Raw genomic sequence first — 22,489 nt, forward strand, 5'->3', positions numbered from 1 at the left:
GGTTGGCCCGTGGTAACGAAGACAACCGTACACAAAGATCCCTTTACGTAGATCCCTTCCACGTCGCGCGTCGTTCCTGGCGGGTGGCGCCACTTATCCACGTTTCGGCCCTGGCACGTGTTAGATTAGAAAGTGGCGGGGATGCGCGCGATACCTTAGAAGCGTCATGGGTGGGGAGGATGCGAGCGCGAAACGAGGAGGAAAGGGGGGGGAGGGTAGAAGGAGAGAAAGACCCATGGACAACCATAAGCAGAGAAGACAGAGATACGCGTAGAGTAGCGAGAGAAGAGCACGCGATGGGAGGGGGTACAGAGCATAGCGCGAACTAAAGTTCTAGCCTTAAGCAATCTTGCCCCACCCTCTGCCGAAAAAGTCGAATCTTACTCTCCCTCCCTCCTCCCACCGTTGGTTCCTCTTCCACCAACCGCTCCCCTTCTCCCACCTACGCGACCTTCCCTCTTCTTCCAGCCGTGCTACCGCCACCGGCCCCACGAAACCACCGAACTCACACTATTTCGTCTAACCGCATTTGCATCGGCACCGATGACCCATATTCACGTTCTTTCCTTCGCGACACGGCCGCACCGACGTCTTTGATCCTCCTTCTCTTTTCCGTCGGTCGGTTTCCTCGCTCAGCGGCGATCGACGATCGCCGATCCTCCCGCGCGCTACAGATCCGAGCGTATATCTGTTCCTCCGTGGGTTCGCGGTTAGTGGAACCGAGAGACGGAGAGGGAGCGCGGGAAAAAAAAGAGAGACAGAGACGAACGGTCGACGGACAGTTACGCGTGATTCGTTCCTCGTCGCGGCGATGCGCGATGCAAGTCGGTGACTCGATTTCGGCTGGGTGAAACGTAGAGACTCAGGGCCATCAGTGTGTACGCGAGCTGTGTTCGGATACACATATCGAGGGAATCCGCAGGAACGACGACCACGACACCGTTCTGCTACCTTTCGTCGTACACTTCCTCGTCGTTCTCCACGGCGAGACCACGACCGCAGCTTCCGATCCGCGAAAACAGTGCGACCGTGAGAGTAACAAGCTTTCCCGAGGATCATGTGTCGCGTGGACACGTGTACGCGAGAACGGTGCACGAAGCGCTGCCTTCAGTGAGTTCGAGCTACACTCGGAATTCGGGGGTTATTATTGCAGTGGTTTCAGCGGCAAGAGGAACGCCGGTGTACGATTTCCAAGTGCGTTCGCGGATCGTTGAAAAGGTTCGAACGGAGCACGGTCCACCGATGCTTAGGTGTTGTCTAAGTTGAACCTGCTGCGAGCGGACGGTAATACGGTCCTGAGCATTTTCGGTAGGTTTCGCTCGACGTTTATTATCGCGTACCGCGGAAATCCGGTCCAAGTTTCCACGAGCACAATGCAACCGGCGAACGCTTCACCGAGCGACGCGCGATCGATCACGGATACGCGAATAACGCGATGTTATTTTCTCTTAACGGTGAATCAGAAGTTTTCGAACGTTCGAAAGAAATCACTCGCGACACCGTATCACCTACGTTTTATCGATACACGAACACTGTATAAAATATTTTCTGTACAGCTGGACGTACTGTTGTTGGGCACGAGCGCGATCAGGAAGGAAAATACCCACTCGAAGGTGGCAGAGACAGGGGTGGCGAAGGTCACGGGGTTGGGCCTAGGGGTGGCATCATGGACTCTCACCAGCACCAGTTCTGTCTCAAGTGGAATAGTTTCGGTAGCAACTTAGCGACAGCGTTCTCGAATTTGTTCAAAAGCGAGAGTCTGACCGATGTCACCCTGTTCTGCGAGGGTAAGTCTCACATTATCCTACATTTATGACGTCTTGTTTCCACTGTCTATATTCCAGCAGCCGGAATGTTTGATTCGAAACCTCGGTATTCTTGCACGCCTTACGTTACTTTCCTTCGCCAATGGCGCGAGAAATCTCGTGAAACGTATTTGAAACGATTAGAAATATCCTTAAACGCTTTGTATTGCATCAATGGCGCGAGGAAAACCTTAAGGTATTTCTATGACACGAAATAATGCGATATCTGGAACGTCCTCGTGTCGAGTCGTTGCAACGAACCGTTGCGATTTCTGTCGCTTATCGGTGATTAGTAACGCGACAAACCAGACGTCGAAAGCGTTGAAATCACGGATTCGCGCGGAAAGCTTAACGCCCGGGGTACGGATCGAAGCGGGCGCCATCGTTCGTTGCACGCGAATACGGCTCACCTGAGTCCCGGGTGCAGTTGCAACCGGTGCACGTGTGCGAGTGCAGGCGAAGTGCAGCGACTGCGGATTGGCCCGCCCCTACCCCCGTTTCACCCAATCGCGCGGGGCGAGTCTACACTCGCGCAGAGTCGGTCGGTGTGCATGCGAATCTCGACGGCTTTGACATCGGGACGCGCGTGTGTACGTACGTGTACGCGGTTGCACGCGTGTTGCCGCCAGTCAGAGTGCGCGATTTCCCCCGACGAATGCAACATTCTTACGGATTCGTGGCGCGAAACAGCAGTCCGCGGCGAGCTGCGGTGCAACGCGTTCGGTGCATCTGCATCTGCGTCGCTCGTCGTTCCATGGCTGAAAAGTTGGTCGATTCGCGATAGATCGCGACGGGAACGGCGATCGTGTTGGCAAAGTGGTGTCGTATCCGCGACAGAAGTATGAAAGCAACGGGAAACACGACGATCCGGCGATTAAGTAACGATCGGTTGTTTTAATTGATTCAGGCATTTTATCGTGAACGTAGAACGTTATCGGCATTGAGATAATTCGTGTCCATTCTAAATACTTTCGATAAGATCTAACAAGAATTGTACGACTCTTTTGAAAACATTTATTGTAATAAGCGGAGAAGCGTAATGTTTAAATAACGTTTATTGTTCTGGGAATTGCCTAACGAGAAAAGGTCTTTATTTGTTTGTAATGGTTTTTGAAACGAGCGTATTTACATTTAACATGTGTTTTCCTATCTGAATCTATTAAGATTCATCTGTAAATATCATTTTTTATCACTGTTTTCTTGTTCAATTCAAATGAGTTTTTATTCGTTGTTTGAGACCAAATTTATTTAAATGACGTTGAACGATTGGGACACTTGTTTGTTTATCAGAATCTAGGAAAATTTCCGCCTAAATGAGAATTACAGTTTCAAATCTGTTTACCTCGGACGAGCGTATCTTTCAAGGAATACTTTCGACTGTTCCATGACACTTAATGTACTGTGTTGCTTGACAACATGCCATAACAGATATCTCTAAACAGAGAAAACAGGCAGTGAAAGTGTTAACCGTTGGTTTCGCTGGTGCGTTAAATAATGCGAAAAGTTCGTGACATTGAACCACGAATAATTGAAAAGAAGCGATAATAAGATGGAACGGATTACATTTCCTACGTCTGAATCGACCGATTATGCATTCACGGTACGTTACATTAATATCGATATTTCGAATGAAAATGATTAACGCGTTGCAGTATAATAGGGGTCGTATTATATCGAATAACGTTTAAAACTTTTACGGTTCCCGCGATTTTTCACGTTGAACAGTGAGATATTTGCCTTAAAAATTTGAATATACTAATTCTACATCTACATAGATTATCGTTGACGATAATTGGTATTGTAAAAAAAAATCTTTGACCGATGTATCTCTCATTTGTATCGACGAAACCAGCTTTCGACACATCACATAGTGGGGTCAACGACGATTCTAGCAAAATACAAAAAAAAATTAGTACCTCTGGAATCGTAAAATTTGGGTTCCACGAAGACCCTAGACTACCTGGATATCATGAAATAATGCTTTGCGCACGGGGATTTTCGATATTCGTCGGAAAATGTCGGAAAATGTCGATGACTTCTTCGCACCGCAATGTTTATTTGTTTTATCATACGAATATGCGACTCGACGAATGCAATAAAGCAACGTGGAAAACTACTTCTGATAAATATTAATTTTCATTAGCTAGATCGCTCACTTTTCGTCGATGGTATATAATTCATATTTTCGAAGGTTCGAAATATTAAAATAGTTTTGACCGCCTTTTCGAGGTAAATGCCCCACGTTACCGGTCAGTTTTGTTCGTGCAATGTAAACAGATTTTTCCGTTAACGCGATTCACGATCACTCGCCAGTCGCTGTTAAATTTTTGTCACTGGCGCAATAGATCATCGACGTTCAACGTTTATCGTTCCCACCGAAATCAAACGCATCGCGAAATCAGCGCGTAAGCTTTCGATCTTATTTATATTTGCGACGATAACGGGATATTACACGCCAGCACGTGGGACTAGATATATGTTCCTTTATCAGGCGTGTCGAGTAAACAAGAATGTGCAATTCTCGTGGTATACGATTTTCGGAACTTCTGTTTCCGTGCCTCGCATCACGCAACGATTTTAATCCACCAAGAGGGCAGGAGGCTATTTTCTACCCCCGAAATTATTATTTCGATAATTTCCGACGAAATAATTACTCGAAAATTCGGATATAATTAAATATTGCGTAACAGTTTTTACACGAGAACGTAAATATTGTTTCGAAACCTTTAGTACGATGTAACATTTCTATCGATCGCTTCATCACTGCGACGAATGACCCGATTAATAACTGATCGTTCAAAAATGATCAGTGTGACTCGTTTGGAAATTTTGTTTACATAAATTCTTAATAGAAAAATCTTATTAACCGATGAATATAACTTAAGAAGTCTTTTTCGTGTTTTATAGTATGGTCCAGAATCTTGACATTACGCGTTGGAAAAGTAATATGATAACGTTGAATGCATTGCTTTTTTCAAGTTTTGTAAGTTATTGTTCGACGTTATAGGTATTTATTTGGTGAGTATAATATCGTTTTCCCTCGTCGAGCCATGGAACAACAAAATGACTGCATCGACGCTACAGTACCGTTATTGAATTCTATTATCGAAAGTATGACTCTGTAATGGTATCGTAGATATTTGTGTCAGCCAGATTCAGGGACCGCTAACGGCGTTCTGTTAAGTGCAGCACGCAAGGAAAGTTCTGGCGAACGACATGGGTTGACCGACTAATCGCTATCGCTGACGATGATCATAGTGTTGGACGCTTAATTGGTCAGTTGGCCTATCGGAGCTTGTATTATTCCGTATAACGGTTTTTACGAACCATCTAGATCGATCGTCCACGTTTTGATTCCAATGTTACCAAAATTTATCCTCATTTATCGTGTATTAATCCTTAAGTGGACTCTCAATCTCAACTGACTTATTTTACTTAATGTTAATTTTTACCAAATAATTATCGACATATATTAAATAATTATTAGTTTAAACTTGCAGAGTGTAGCGGCCCCAATAATCCACTTAAGGGTTAAACATCGACTCAATAATCGTGAGACAGGTCAAACGTTTATGCAAATTGTGCTTATTGTTTTCGATAGATAAATTTGTTATGTATTAGATCCATTTTTATTGCCCCATCAGATACCAGAGACTTTTTTTTACGACGTTCCGATGCAAGAGGAATTATTTTCAATATTACCATATAATTTTGTGACGAAGCAAAACTGCCTTTTTCTGTTTCCAAAGCGAGCACACGCGAGTTTATTTGCACGTGTCGCGGTATTGTTGCGTGAATCGTGGTGTTCTCGTAGAAATTTCGTCCAGCGTAGACGCAAGAAAAGATACAAGATACGAAAAATGTCTTGGAAAGGGTTAGGAATCGCCCGGTTCCTAACGGTTTCTCCGCACGCGTGTCCCGATTTCACGAAAAACGTCGCTGGAACGCGCCTAGTTCGTTCGGCGAAGGGAAAGGAAAAGTTTCCTCCTTTCGGTGTCCCGGAATACCACCGAAGGTCGAAAGTTTGCCCGCTCGAAGGCGAAAGTCGACGAAAAGCCGTTCCGATGGGAGAAACGGGGAGGGTAATTCGATGCTTTGTCGCCTCATGAGTGGTCTTTCTTTTCGAAAAAGGCAAAGGGTGAGAACGTAAAAGGAAGGTCGGTAGGTGGGAAGGGTTCAAGGACGACGGAACCGTAGGAAAGGGATTCGGTTAACGCACGGCTACAAAGAGGATCGTGGTTGAGCAACGCGCGCTTTCTGTGTGCACGCACGCGCACGCGCATGCGCGACCGACAGTACGCCGTTCGGATATTTGTGATCGTCGAAAGCCCAAAGGAAGCCGAAAAGTAGGCCCGGGTTACAGTTAGATCTAACAGTCTTCTTCGCGGTCTTCTTCCCCCGTTATAGGCGATGCACACTGGTCGATGAATTTTGACACGTGGTACACGCACTGGCACGCGGGACACGACTACCACGCGCCACTATAAAAAGATACAGTTACGGTAACCTATCATCTTCTCCGCGCCATTTTTCTTATACGGAATATTTTAACGCGATCGCATGAAAATAATCATCGACGCAGATAGCTTGTGTCGTGTTTATTTTGATACATACCGTATTGTTATAAAGTAAACTCATCGTTGTTCCATTTTCTTTTCGAGAAATTTCGCTCGATGTAAAAATATTGTAGCGAAACGCCCGATTTCGTACGAATCGTAGCTCGCGAGCGTTATCGGGGTTGCACGCGTATGCGTGCGTAAACGTAACGCGAGATTAAACGGAGTGTGCAAGCGACACGTGGAACGTTAGATTGGAAACATTCGTGTACCGTTCGCTGGTATTCGAGCGGCGTCCTTAGACGCGAAAGGCGGGTTTCGTATGGAAACGCGTATCCGTCGATGACTGAAAGCAACGAGGTTTGCAGTACTTATTTCGGTCTACGACGTAAAAATAGCGTGTTCGAATTTTTGGTAATGACTCGAAACGCGCAAGATCTATTTCGCCGCTTCTCCTGTGTATTCTCGTTCATTGATCGGGCGCGTAAACGACACACGCTCCCGGCGTTCAATCGCGTACATAAATAAAATATAATGCGCGTTATCTGACGATAAGGCCGCCCGGGCGCAGATACACTTCCGTTATTTGAATTTCGAACGGCGATTCAAGAATATAGCGAATCCTACCCGCGGAACGTTGTGTGCTCGTCTATTTTTATTCGCGTACATAAAGGAGCCTGTGTCCGAGTTCCACGTGCTAAAAATGATTTTCTGCAGGGAAACGTCTACGGTAGCGTAAACATTTGTCAGAAACACTTCCGAGCAGGTAACCGAGATACCGATCTATGCAAATTTCGATGAAAACTCGTTTATCGTACCGGATTATAGTAACAAACTCCATTACGCGTATGCATAAATACAATTTACATATTTAGTAACGAGCAAATAAAATGAAAGGCTTATCGACGTTTCTATTTGCGATCCCTTTTCATAAGATAAAATCATCGACTGGCTCCAGTCGAAGGGGGATAACCGAGAAAAGGGGAGTGAACGTACTCGACTCGTAAACTTGTGAACTCAGTCAAGCAAAGTACACTCCTTAGAGTCAAGGTTAGTTCTGATGCAACAGGATGCCGGCCATTGACACTGTGTCGCGTTCTCTCTCCGATTCGTATTCGAGCAACGCGCAAATAATTCACGGAACTTGGCGGTTAAATTTATTTGCGCGTGCTTTCGACCGATAATTGCCAAAATCTTCATTCCGACATGCTAACTGGAATTTTGTACAACTTTAGATTCACTTTGTTTTTCTGTAGGTTTATACGACTATTTTCTTTTTGCAATTGTAATTATATTTAGTGTTTTATTTTTATTTAAACAAGGGCAGAAGAAAACAATGTTCCACTGTACAATTTTAAATCCAATATCTCGATCGTATTCGTAATCTTAATTTCTACGGAGACATCATTAAAATTGCAAATATATCGGCAGTATCGGAAAAATATCGATAAACGCCGGGAATTCATATTAATTTGAATTCTTCTGTATTTAAAAAGGAATAATTTATCACCGGAGACGTTGAAATCCGTTATTTTAAATATTTTTGAAGAACGTTATTACTTTTTAGTCTTCGACCCGTGGCAGTATAGGAACAATACTCTGAAAAAGAAATATTTAGATATCGAAGTATCAAAGAAGCAGCGTATATTATGCTTTCGATGAAAGGTTATGTATCACTGCGTAAAGTTATGTAAGTTCGTATCTATATTGACGTGATCGCCACTTTAAGGATGGGTTCAACGTTTCGTCTCATTCCGCTTCGTAGCCGAGTTATCGTCATCTTTTTATTGGGCTAATTTGTATTTGCCTTATCTTTACATCTGGTGCTCAAAATTCACCCTCCGTTTCGACGCGAGTTTACAAACACCTGATCGTTAGAATTCCTCGCATCGAATTAAATTATGCATTAGTTATTAATTTGTAACGAGGTGTCAGTTATCGAACAACACGACAACTTAGATATATACAACATTACAAAATTTTTGTACAATTTTATTATGCATTAAAAATTTAAAGGGTTTTCCTAATTGTTTCAACCCGAAGAGACAAATTAAATGAATGATAATACTTTTCTAGACTAAGACTCGACAAATGCAACGTTACCGTTGTAAAATTTCGTTTGATATTCTCGCATGCTTGGAATAATAGCAGTCGAATGTGCTGTATATCTACGGACGAAACGCGAATGTTGAACTTCATTTCGAGATTAGTCGTTAATCTGTTATATCTACGTGTAACGCGAAGGTTCTTTTGGCTTAGGAGTACTAATAGGCTCAAAACACACTGAATCGTTCCGATTATGCGACGTAAGCCTCGAATTGTTTCGATTATTATTCAGTTTCAGGAATCTTGAAAAGTTTTAAAAGTGTATCAATCTCCAAGTATCTACCTAAATACATATTATAATAAAATACAAATGTATAACGTTTGTTGAAATTAGGCAATTTGGCAGAATGTGTACCACAAAAATGGTTCCCATAATTTAGAATTTATCAGTTTAGGATAGGTATTGAAACGTGTCAATGTTAATATTGCAAAGCACCGATGTAACCATGAATAGTCGTTAAATTGTTCGAAATTTTTCAAGCCATAGTTAGTTATCGAGGTCCTTGTTGGCAGCTACCATAATCAAGAAACGTTTGCCCACTTTGCGAGCACATTATGCGTGTTTGGAAGTTAGAAATTCGTAGAATATTTTGGAACTCTAGCGGCATAAAAGTACCGTAATCTTACAATTACTCGTCACGCAACCAGTCTTTTTAGTGATGCTGGTGTACATACGTTAGAAGATGTTTGACCGGAACAACGTGAAATCATTCTCGGATGACCCCGATGCGAGACGAATAACACATTTTGCTCGATTCGACTTTTAAATAAAATCAAACTTCAGAAGAACTACGCGGTTTCTGATCAGACCTTGTAGTAAGAGAGATGCAACTCCATTTTTTAATTATGATGTGTAATATGAGTAAAAGAAACATCGTTTGATGCTAGTTACTTTGGTTTATTTTATCAACTGTATCTTTGCTAAATTTTATTACACGTAGAAATGAAAAAATCCACATTTTCAAAATTGTTGATCGTCAGTTCGATTGTTTCATAGATGCATAGTTAAAAACATATTTCGCCAGACGATCGCAATCTAAATATTCGGTTCTATATGTTATTGTGGCACGATCGTTTCTCTAATCGTTAAAAATACGATCGATCGATTATCAGTGCCGTCGCAGTTGATCGAGCATCGAGTTTGGAAAACATTGCGTCGAGCGTGTGGTAACTATAATTTCAAGGACCGGGTATTCGTTAGTATTACAAGGCAAACGCAGAGTTGCGAAACACCACGGTGTTGATAGCACTGCTGCTGTTATCAGATTACTAGAGTATTACATGCCATGTGGCGCTGGTGGTAGATCGATAACATTATGCGTTGGCCTTTTTGGAAACGACCGTGTCACGCTCGAAATAAAACATTATCGAAATTCGTACGGCACGATAGGAGACTGAAATTTGCCGGAATGCAGGTGCCCACTTGCTGACGACTCTCTCGAATCGAGAGTTAATCGTCGCTCGGCAAAGTGGGTCAATGACACAATTACACAACGCCTCGACTTACACGCTGATGCCTGCATTTATGGGCTTTTGTTGAAACAGACGCAACGCGTACAAATAGAACTCCGAAGCCGCCATATATCTTACGCTGTCGCGAGGCGCGTACAAACTTTTCACTAAACATATTCAAAACGCTTCAAAACGCTACGGGACGATTGCTTCGCATGCGATTGTTAGTACGCGACTTTGATTATTAATTCGCAGATCTTTTAATTATGCCACGAATCGTAAAACTACCTCTTTGCACTATTTCTCCTACCTCTGAATAAGATTTGCCTTGCTCATATAACATAAATATTACTTTTCTTTCTTCCGATGTACTTTCTTTTTCTTTTTCTAACATTTTCAAAAGAATAGTGAAAATTCTCAGATTCTGATTTTCAATTTTGATATTCAAGATTCTCAGATAATGATTGAAATGACTGTTGGGATCGACTTCATTTGTTTGAACAAGAAACTAACGCTATATTTTCAAAAAAGTGTTGGTGAATAAAGATTTTCAAATGCGTGACAATACCACAGACGAGGTGTATGAGTAGACCTTACACCTTATGGACTTTCGTGGCCTAATCTAACTACCATACTGGTTGGAAAATTTTTGGAGAAATTTAAAAATTTCAAATCATTCTGGAAAAATTATTTTTAGTTGCAGGAATCAATTACAAGCATTTTTGGTCAACAGACATACCCCCGAATTCCTACCCACTTTCTAGAAAAAAATTCGAGAAGGTGTGAAATTTTTCGACGGAAAAAAAAAAATTTCAAATCGTTTTGGAAAAATTATTTTCGCTTGCAGGGGTCAATTACAATCATTTTTGGTCATTATACATACCCCCGTATTCCTACTCAGTTTCGAGAAAAAAATTCATTACCGAAAATATAATGTCTGACCATGAATGAATGATTCCCCTGAAGCTCCATGCGTATGTTTAAAACATAACTTTTGCACGGATTGAAGGATTTTGATGTTTCAAAATGCAAACAATGCGTATTAATGGGGCTCTAGAGACCCAGAAAAATGGGCCAAAAAAATACATTGGATGTAAGGTTTACTCGTACACCTCGTCTGTGCCAATACTTTTGCCCGTCATTGTACGTGTGAATAAATTTTTCATTACGTGTATACTTTTTAAAAAATGATCTATTACTGCATTTTCGAGGCAACATTCTCGCTCGTGCGAGATCGTTGCAACGCGAAGCGTGGACGAAACAGAGTTGGTCGTCGTACCAGTGAATATGGGCTAGCTTCTCCCTGCGAAATGTCCACGTGCAGCCACGTGCGGTTGTGCACAGCGGTACACGTGGTCGCGCATGCCGATTTCTCAGCCGCGCGATGAAGTTTCAAAGCTCACGGCCATCCCCCTCTCTCGCCCTCCTCCTCACGTGTTGATTTTCGCGCGTTCGATTCCGTTCTTTCTCGTTCGTTCGCGCGCGTTCGTTCGACTCGGATCGTAGTCGTCATCGTGCAACGTAAGTGGTAGTAGTAGTAGTAGTAGTAGTAGTAGTGTAGTAGTAGAACGTCGAGAAAGAAACATGTGCGAGATCGAGCGACCTTGGTCCCACGCGGCCATTGGCCGGAACCAAAGGAAGCCGACCGAGCCGATTGGCCCGCTCGATCTATCCGAGCTCTAGCCTCGTGCATGCGTTCATCACGCACCCGTCTACCGTGGAATCTGGCGGCAAAATTTTCGTTTAGAGGGGAACTAGCTCGCGCGCTCTGCATCGCCGACCTTGTCCGGGCATTGACCGTCGTTTTCGCCCCGTTGACTGCCTTTGTCGCCACACGGGACTGTCTTTCGATCGTAATCGGCCCTCTTATCTCTTTCGCGAGGCCTCGAATCGTAATTGCGTACCTAGCGGAGAGAAAGGGACGTTGAAGAATTTCTAATGCGCACGAGATGCACGGAGTCTCGTACCAGGGGGATATACAACGATACTGGACGTACGTATCACGAAAATATTCGGACTCCAGTGTAATCTCGACATTCTACCGTCGTATGCCCACTTTTTTAAAACTATACGCAGAAACGCGTTGCTTAGGCTTCTATAATTCTTAGAATATGAGGGTTAGTAATTATATTAGGATATTGTTACACACTTTCGTGCTAATTATTAACCCTTAAGTGGATTATTAGGACCCTTCCACAAGTTTAAACTAGTATTGTACACGCAAATGTAATTCTTCATTAGTTCATTATTTTTTAAACGCTTTAAAGTTGATTAAGTAAAATAATTCAGTTGAGATCGTGAGTCCACTTGAGGGTTAAACGTTTAATTTTTGACAGATTTTGTCAAACGCAAACGTTTCGAGTGGCTTGAAACAGGAAATGTATATGGCCGTGCGTTCTGTCGCGAAGCGAATCAGAGATGCGATAATAATCGGTGTCAGTTTTGTTGAAAAGGGAACGAGAAAATTAATTTATGCTGTTTCCGGGTTCTGCTTACAGTACGTTAGACGTGCGCGGAGTAATAGAATCATTGTGCTCGATAGAGGAGGAAACGATGACCATCGTAGGTAAACTGAAAACCCTAGCCCATAAAACTTTGTACCAGCTGGCCTTGGAATATGAATAGATTTGTCGGCAAAGAGTGCATTGTCCGGTTGCGTAACTGCGCGCGTGTTATTTGCAAGTTTCCTCCGACGGGAAGGCTGTAGCCATCGTAAATCGATTTCACATTCTGAAACAAACGAGTTTCATTGAAATATCCCTTCCACCGATCGATACTTATAGATCAGTCAAACATGCTCAACTTCAAACTTTATTTTACGCACGTAAAACAGCGACATTGTGAATTGCTTTTTTTTTAATTTTTAAACGAATATTTACGCATAAATTGTATATATAGTAATCTTTTTTTCGGAGTTGCTTGTTGCAATAACAAAAGTTTCGTGGCATCGAAGTTTCGATCCGTGAAATTACGAAAGCCACATCTTCGAGTGTTTTATTCTAGCTATCGATATGATATAATGTATTCGATATTATTATCGTGCAATTCGAGCTTGCTATTAATACGAGCGATTAAAAACTTTGTAGAATTGGTTGCGCGATAATGTAGGTTCAACGATAGCGGTAAAATGGTAGTATATAAACAAAGAAATAACCCGCGCATTATCTGTTTACTGGTTCATTCAGCTGAAAACCGTACTCGCGGCCGTCCAATGACTGGATGACGGTACGATCGTACACAACAAACACGCTTGCGAGATCTTTGCGGTTACATAATCGCTCTCGCAATATTTTTTGCAACGTGTGCCCACGTTACATCGTGACTCGACGAGAAATGCGTGTAGTGTATCGGGATATAAATAAAGATCAGTCTATTAAAATTACTGTATAACGTGCTTAATAAATCGAAACCAAACATATCGTGAATCCTTAAAATTGTATTCCATATCAAATTTAAAAACTCGGTTTCACGATTTGGTCGATTTTTCTTGAAACCTCGAATCTCAGTCTTAAAAAGATTTATTAGAAGACGAACGTAATTACATAAAAAGTACTACAATATACAACGATAAGTCAATAAATAATCTTGTTCGAAATATTATTTTAATGCTAAGTACTATTTGAAATCTTTTATTCCGTAAATTTTACCCCAACTCTGTTGCAGTATTTTGCTTCCCTGCTGCGCAAAAGATATTATATTATCTGGTCGAGTAACGAGGAAGCTTATTCACCATCGATACTGAGAATCTTCTGCGAGTTTTTCGAGACGCAATAACTGAATCACGTCCCCGCGTGTTATTCTGGCATAGCTACACAAAGGATGCGAGAATGCCAGGCGCGTTTTCCGGGTCCTGTTTGCGAGCCGTTGGCATAAGCGATGGCATAAGCCAGGAACACGGTACGCAAAACGCCCACACACACACACACGCAGGCGAGCGCGCGCTCGCGTTATTGGGTCGTTGGCCCCTGCCACATTTCCAGGATGTATATTTGGCTCGGATACCTGTAACGATACGCACGCTGCTATATTTGGCATGTTGCAAATAATCGAATACTTGTATTTCTACACGAATCATTACGGATCGATCTTTTACTTTCCATCAATGACTTTTGCAACGAACGTTTTCGTCCATTGTCGCGATAATCCGCTTCCTCGTGGCCGGGAATACCAAATTTAGAAGATGATATCACGAGTATTTAGATCAGCGGTTCTTGATCCTTTCTCTTTGCACGGACCCCTCGTGCACTCTGTGTTACTTTCAGAATAACGTTCTTAAATATTACTCGAATCAATGTTTATTAACCATTGGTGGAAATCCTGATTTGATCAGATACAATTCATATTATCGAGTAGAGAATCTTAAGTATCGATTTCGTCGTAATAAAGTACTTGTGTACTTTAAGTGTTTTTTTTTTGCTGTCGATTTCGTTTCGATGGACGAGGATGAAAACGAAACCATTGTTTACCATCTTACGAATATCAAGGAGCATCGAAGAACGCGATACGCTTTAGTTAGGCGAGCCATTCCGAAAGGCAGGTGGTTTCGACCACCTGGCCGAGCGTTTCTCACATGTCTTCTTTTTTTGCTGCTTGATTTCCTTATTCGGAAGATATCGTGTTATTGCGTCTCCTCGCATCTTCCTCAATTCATGCACAGCCGACCAGTGACAAGGTTTTTTTGTGGAGTTTGTCAGGTGTCTCGATCGAAAGCCAGTAATACGATAGACGGTACGTAATAAATAATACGTCGTTCCATTGGCCTATCGCATCGCGTCATAATTTATACACCTACGTGCATAATAATGACGTTGAATGCAAACCATCAGAGTCTAATAAATATATTTTTTAAACACACGGTTGCGTCACGAAGGGCCGAATAATACTTATTTACCGTAAAATGAAAAAAAAAATATATTTTTGACTTCGTTTAACGTCCCATAAATCGCTACTATTCTCGTTTAAACCGACGATCGATCCAAGACAAGAATCGAACAAGACGAGGAAAATATTTTCCTCACGGATTTGTCGTACAACCTATACGGTGCCATATACGTCAGACGTGCACGTAATATCGTATTACACGCACGTTACACTTGCGTACGTGAATTGTAAATTACGGAAGATCGTGTCCGAAGATGACCTACATATCCAACGGGCTGCAAGAAAGGGCATCGACGTCAAGCTGGCATGCTTGGGTTCTTTATGCTCTCTCGGAAAGGGAAATAGAGAACGAGTGGAAAAAAGGGGTCGACGGTCACCACTTCCTTTGCACGCCAAAATTCCCGCGGTCCCCCGGGACGATGAAAGCCGTGAGAAAATGTGGACAGAATGGGAGTATCTCGTGGAAAATGCGTGGTCCAACCCTATCAAAATTAATCGGTATTTGTACTGCGACGTTACATTCTCTAGCTTTGTTGTACGCGATACGACGCGCGAGTCTAACGTGCAACGTTTAATCCTCCATTCTTAAAAAAATTCACGATCGAAATACATTCAAAGACGGAAACCTCCGTTATTGTTTAAAACGTGGCAGTAGAATCGATTTAAAAAGCGTAAATGTGTTTTCTGATATTGTATGAAGTTCAGTGTTGGTCCCAAGGATCGACGTAACGTTCAATGTGTTGAAATGTAAATCGTATTGAATCATATATAAAAATCTATCGAAAACAGAGTGTGTCGTTTTTTGAAAATAATAAAGACTCACGATTGAACAATTAAGCGTGAAAAAACTTGGGCTGCACTTTGTTTCGAGGGACCAAACATTACGAACAATGTTCTGTTTACATTATGTGGTAGGAAATTGTTGGCTTTTCCAGGGAACACAAGCGTTAACGACCATATTTAATACGGAGTTGCACAAATATGTTCCAGTTACGGTAAAAGAATGTTATTGCATATGTTTCAGGAGTAACGTTCAAGGCACATAGGTTAATCCTCGCAGCATGCAGCAAGCACTTTCAGGAGCTCTTCGAAGGAATGCCTCCTTCTCCGGCGGGACTGATCGTTATTCTCGATGGGACGAGTGCCCACAATATGGCATCCCTTCTTGAATTCATGTACCGTGGAGAGGTACACGTGTCCCAGGAATCTCTCAGCTCTTTCCTCAAAGCAGCCGAATGCCTCCAAGTATGCGACTTATTTCTTTTTCTTAAATAATTGCCCCGGAATAGTAGTCACGTGCAGTCGGACGCGCACTTTGCATTCTTCGATGAACATCTTTTTTATTTTTGGCCACGATTAATGGTCAGGAGTTCCTGTTTTAAAAGTCGATGGGAGGGCCGGGACGACGACCCATGTTCGCTTGAAAATCAGGCTAGACTCTATTACCAGTCAGTCCAACGTTTTGCCTCGGTAGAAAAATATTCTTTTTTCATCGATCACTTTTGACCAGCGCTTGTTGTGCAGCGTAAAATAAAATTGTTAGTATGATTGTACGCGTATTCACATTGTAGAATTGTCAGAAATTGTCTGGAAAATTTTTATAATTTTTACAATAAGTTTTACATACCCGTGTGTGATTTTATTCGTCGTTCGAAATAAGTTTTATCCATCGTCGACGCGCAGAAACCAAAGTAGTCTTCGAGAACTATTATCAGAACGATAGTTCTGACATAAATGAAATTCGTCGTTAAAATTTTTCTAGCAAATTAATTAGCAAGTACGAACTAGGTTTTTTGAAGTTTCTCTGGAAACCGATTAATATTCATAATGTGAGTCTTAGAATACGTTTACGCAGCAGCGCTCCAAAATAGATCCTGCTAACAGTCTGTTGCGCGAGACAAGAAGAATCTCAAAGGGCTGACAGGGAATCGCATGAGTCGTTAGCCACCGATTTAAGTAAAAATCTTTAGTTAGGGTACATGAATTGAGAATAAATCAGCTTCCTGTGATTCTTCCTTTTTCTAGTGGATACAATTTATCCTTCTTTGGCAGAGTATCGTTTTTTAACTCAACTTCAAATACGGTACACTTTGCTTTTCATTATTTCAACAGCAACATAGAAAAATTGAAAATTTTAGAGTGATTTTATAGTTATGACACGCAGTGTAGAATAAATGAATTTTTGTCGACAAAGCATGGTGGTCTCATAGAAATTTGTATACGCAGCGCGGTTAGATAGCCTTCGTGAGCGACCTTGCGAATCGCGACCTTCCTTTCGTCTTGTGCAACAACTTTTAAAATGTCGGTTGTTCCGCAGGTAAAGGGTTTGTCCATCGAGCATGAAAAGCTGGCAGTGGCGCAGAGGCATGCCGCGGAGAACAATAATACGTCCACGGAGACCGGGGGTGGCGTTAATGGCGGCGGTGACAACGGGAATAGCGTCGGCGGAAACGTGGGCAGCGTCGGTGGTGGCGTGGGCGGTGGTATCGGCGGCGTCGGCGAGGTGAGCGACTTGGGCGAAACGGGTGAAGCAACCATGGTGAGAAACACTATGAAGAGGACCCCCACACCGGCACCATCGCCCGCCCCTGCCTATACCGTGCCCAGCGTCTATTCTACCTCTCACTATTACGAAAGTCCACCGAAAAGGCTGATGAGGTAAGCCCTTCTACCTTACCTTACCTCGCGAAGGACTCGTGCGTGAAATTTTCAAATGGTACCTCAGCTGACTGCGACGCGGCCTTCCTACGTTCTAATAGCGATCGAACCGTGACTCGAATTCCGCGTGCTATAATTAAACGTTTACCTTTTTTCAGGTTGATGGTCAGAAATTCAGAATTTTCTTTTCCCTATATTTTTATCTGTTTCGGTAACTCTAACCCTTAAACGGACTCTAAATCTCAACAGAATCATTTTACTCAATGTTGATTTTTACCAAATTGGCAAATGGAAATCAACTTTCCCTTAAAGCATTTAAAAAATTAATTATATTTACCTATATTAAACAATTATTCCATTTTTGAGACGTGTCATTCAAAAAGACCGCAGGAAACGTGCAATAACTCGAATAATGATACAGATTGTTGCGTGAAAAGTATACTATGTAACCTGGAAAAATGACTAAACGCACGAGAAATTAAAATTCTTGCACTATAATTATTTTAAAAATCGTCTACATAAAAAAGTCTTCTTAAACGGACGATTCCTCGAGGCAGGTCCATCGCTACTAGAATCCTATTGCAATATTTTCAATATCAAAATAACTAAATGCCTCTAATTAAGAATCGACGTTGCCGCTAGAATCGATGCAGAAGAAAAGATTCCACTCGTTTCATTGGAATCATTATTTAAACACGCTTTCGCATCACGAATCGTCTATTGAGGGAGGGGAGGGGATATTTTTAGATCGCCTAGCGACGTTGATTCTTTGGGAAGGGCAAGTGTGCTGCGTGACGGTACTGCCTTCCGGCCCGCATCCGCGCCACATCCGCTTCTTTTGGAGAACCACTTCTATCAGCCGTTCACCCACCCCTCAGAGACGCCCGCACACCCTCACACTGCGCCGCACACGCCGACGGAATTGGAACAGGAATTGGAACGATCGAGGTCCGAGGAACGTAGCAATTGCGATCTCAAGGAAAGCGTAGCCGAAGGTGAACACCATTATACAACATAATTATTCGTGTATTATCCTTTCGATATTTTAATTCAGCCCTCCTTCGATTTTACATTTACCGTTTTCGATCAATCAAAAACGAAAAACCTCCAAATCCTTTACAAAGTTACAGCGGCGCGTCAAAGTTTCCGTACAGATATGTAGGGTTATCCAAATCGAGTGTCCTTCAAATTGAAATGGTCTCTCTATTTTAATATAAAGTCCAGTTCATAACATTAATCGTGAAATGTCGTTTAAATGACTTATTTTCACGAGCTCGACTCGCACTATTACATAATTGGCATTCTATTTTATTGACACCTTAAAATTTAAACTTTAATTTTAATCAAATGCTCATATTTTCTTAGATCTTCGAATAAAGCAAGAACCGGTGGCGCTGACTGATCGCGAGAGGGCAGAAAAATTGGCGGAAAGACTGTCAGGCGAAGTTTATTCCGGAGGTAGGGGATTCGATGGTAGCCACTACGGCTCAAACTCGGATCACATGCAGCATGGCGCGCAAATGGGCTCCGCCATGGTCCCATTACCACCGGCTCACCCACCGACTCCTGATCTCAGTCCTGCACCCACCACCCCCGCTATGTGGAACACGAAGATCAACAAGGCTGGCACTGTATCCACTCCCGATGGTAAGTCGATCGATTCGTCGATATTTTATCGTTGCTTTGATTAAACTTTGATCAGTGGACTTCGGGTCCATTCGGACCCATACAAACCGTTCATTTCAATCGTCGTGAAGTGCTAGTTTTTGAATAAACAGCAAGCAAGATTTCAAAATTTACGGATACAGTGACGCAAAATAGAAAATTCAATAATGGAATTCAAAATTTCATCAAAATGGAGAATATCATCGACCAAGTTTAATGGCCTTTTCGTAAATATGCTACGCGTCGTTAGATTGCTTTCGCTGTAAAGAGTAAAATCAAACTTCGCAAGTTTGCTCGTTTAATTCCGAATCGCCGTTTATAAGAGCGAGCATTATCGAGTGCGTTCAATTGGACGTTTTGCAAACGCACCACGTGTCTTTCGATCTATCTTGAAAACGCAGAACGCGTATGCGAACGATTACGCGACACGTAATCGAGGATTCATTGAGATTGACCCGTATTCGACACGAAAACATTCGTTTACTCGCGTCCCGTCGAATTACCAACGAGATCGTTCGACGACGATGCGAGTAATTAAAATTGAGCGATTACGAGTAGCTAATTATGCGACGCGATAATTGCCTCGGTTAACGCGGCCGAGAACGATGTCAGCGTTTTATCTGGGCCAGTGCGCCGTCGGAAAGCAAGGACTTCCAGATCTAACGTTACCAAATGCACGGCTAATTGTTGCATCATCGGCTGCACGTGGAGCTTTCTTGATGTTGCAACTCGGATCTCTCTCTGCGTTCTCCCCTTCCAGTCGTTCTCCTCGCCGCTCACGAAGCGTTTAGAATAGTGATTCGGTCCGTAAGATGAAAAAAATGCAGGTTTAAAGTATCCTTGAAATCTAATTTGTGATTCGTTGGTGATACGCGTCCCAGAATCTGAAACTTCACTAAAAGAAACTGTGGTAAACTTCTTTCATAACAACTCTTGAGTCGATATTGTCTACAGCGATTCTCAACTTTTCTTAACGTTACAGCACATCATTGTTATGCTGTATAGCTGATACTTAAAATTTGTTTAGTTTTTTTTGTTGTAATTATACATATATGCATAACGTATATGTACGAATACGTATTACGCATTATGCAATTATTGACTTTAAAATATCATAATGCTTTGTAAATATTTGAAAGAAATGTTTTGCACGAAGAAGTGTCGAAATGACCAATTTTACAGAAAAATGTTTCAAGAAGAACGGCATTCATGACGAACGCCAATATACTGTGCATCCACGAAATCATCTTTGTGCACAAATGGCCGCTATAGTGACCTCTTGTGAAATTATTCCTGTGTACGGATGGCTACTATAGTGGCCACCTGCAAAACTGTCCCAAATGAATAATTAAACTAGACATGGATATATGTACTTTAATTATAGTATTGTATCATATACCCAAAATTTACGATAATCGATACGATAGATCTTAAATTATTTAACATGTTACAATTGCCAAGAGTGGCTATCCTCGAAATTTCGTCGTGTCTTTTTTTCTTGGACGTAGTCCCCGATCCTCTGGATCGTCGACGCGGCGCTCTAACGTAGAGAAAGAGAGCAACGACGCCGTTAGGCAGGATTTACGGACGCTCCTCGGTCGACACCCACCTGGGGACACGTTTGCTATACCTTAGGACGTGCCAGCGGCCGCCTCGCCTTCACGGTGTGAACAAAGTGTACAAAGAGGATGCAGGCGACAACGGTGGTGCAGCCACTGGGAATATCTTTTGCTCCGGCGAGCAAATCACCGGGCGTGACGCCGCGACGCCACGTAAAACGGGCCGCGTAGGGGTGGCTCGACCACCAACACCAAGAGACACGCCGTCCCAGGATCGGTGCGACGTCGCGGACGACGCTTTAACCATTTTTAATCGGTGCTAGATGAGCGACCAGCCGCGGCGGTAAAGAAAGAAGCGAACCGGCAACTAATGCAACGGTTATTGACATTAACCGTGCTCGAGCTGAGCCACGAGAAAAGGAGGCGATCGGGAAAGGGACAGGGGGCTGGCTGTGTCCACGGAAGAGGAAAAGACCGAGGAAGCCGAAAGAGAAAGGCTTTTTTTCCCCCAACGCCCGTTTCGTCAGCCTCCGTGACGCCACAGGGACTTCTTGTCCAATTTTTAACGCGGCCGTTTGCACCGATTTTTCGGTGCAAACATTTTTCGCTTTATCAAGCAATTAAGTACAGCGAGTCTCGTTAACCCTTTGACATGGTATCACGTTACAGTCGGTCCGGCTCGATATACGTTAGTGGACAAAGGCAACAAAAATTTCATATACATTTGGTAAAGCCTTACAGTTATTACGGGTTAGCGAGAGCAATGTCAGGAACTCTGGGCGTTTTTGGAACATAATGTTTTGAAATTTCGAGTGGACGATACAGTGGTCGAAATAATGATAGTTCGTCTTATTAAGTATCATACAAAGGTGCATTTTATTCAACACTTATACATTTTTGTAACTCGAACTTCGTTTCAAGTCTGTTAGACCATTCTATTAACGTACAGTCATACTAGGTTTGATTTTGTCGTTAGGCGTTAGGTTTTTTTTTAGGTTAGAGACTGCTGGCCAATCGCGTCGCGCTCTCTTTTCAGCGGGAACGATTCGTTATCTAAACTAAAATTTAGGTTTATAGTTCTGTTCGATTGATCAAAAGTAGACAATGATACAAGCTCGATAGTAGTTTGGCTTTGAGGCCCAAAGAGACTAAAATTATTTCTTCAAGTAAAAATACTTGATTCTTTGTTCGAATAGAAACAATTCAGACATCGACGAAAATGCTTTTATTCCAAAAGAAAAAGGAGTTCGGACAAACGGAGTGCCTACTATATTAAAAAAAGATTTCTGGAAACGAAATCCGTATCGAAATTGTAGTCGAAAGACTTTTTCAAAATATGTAGTATACTCGAACGGAACCGTCACGCAACGATATTGAATTATAGATGAAAAGGCTGGCAGTTGCATTCGCGTGGCGGTGCACGGCGTCCTTTTCCACTTACTTTCCCTTCGTCTTCTTCGTGTTCTGCTTCCTCCTGGCAAGAACTTCAACCCCCCGTTGGTGCAATTTCGCGCACGTGCCTCGTAAAAGTTTCACCGAGGCGTGCACGCGTTACGGCGCCGGAAACACACGAGTACACTGACTCCGGCGTGGCTCGCTTAAACATTAATTCGTGGTTTCCGACTATTAATTCCGTATGCGGGATTGCCGCGACGTCTGCGCGTCGACATCGAACGCTGGTGGTCTTCGTGTTCCGAGAATATTCGACGCGAGCCCACGGAATCGCTCCTTTGTCGGTTCCCTTTCGTGAGCGCTCGGTATTAGACGAATTTGTGAAAGTTTCGACAATTATCGCAACCACGATTCG

General features: G+C 42.7%; 1 protein-coding gene across 3 annotated transcripts in view; it reads left to right on the plus strand.

The window, feature by feature from the left end:
- The window catches only part of Chinmo (Chronologically inappropriate morphogenesis), a 54,780-nt gene that overhangs the window by 18,086 nt on the left and 14,205 nt on the right, over positions 1 to 22,489 (plus strand). For 2 of the 3 annotated variants that reach the window (XM_076777392.1, XM_076777391.1), the window contains exons 2-6: positions 1,557 to 1,787; positions 15,825 to 16,045; positions 17,118 to 17,458; positions 18,206 to 18,453; positions 18,824 to 19,105. In XM_076777392.1, coding sequence (XP_076633507.1) covers positions 1,667 to 1,787; positions 15,825 to 16,045; positions 17,118 to 17,458; positions 18,206 to 18,453; positions 18,824 to 19,105 — 1,213 coding nt within the window. In that variant the 5' untranslated portion in view covers positions 1,557 to 1,666. Of the gene's footprint in view, positions 1 to 361; positions 1,309 to 1,556; positions 1,788 to 15,824; positions 16,046 to 17,117; positions 17,459 to 18,205; positions 18,454 to 18,823; positions 19,106 to 22,489 lie in introns of those variants that run through there. The other variant, XM_076777393.1, reaches the window with a different exon arrangement.

This window comes from Colletes latitarsis, chromosome 11 (genome assembly GCF_051014445.1).
Source record: "Colletes latitarsis isolate SP2378_abdomen chromosome 11, iyColLati1, whole genome shotgun sequence".
NCBI classification, from domain to species: Eukaryota; Metazoa; Arthropoda; class Insecta; order Hymenoptera; family Colletidae; genus Colletes; species Colletes latitarsis.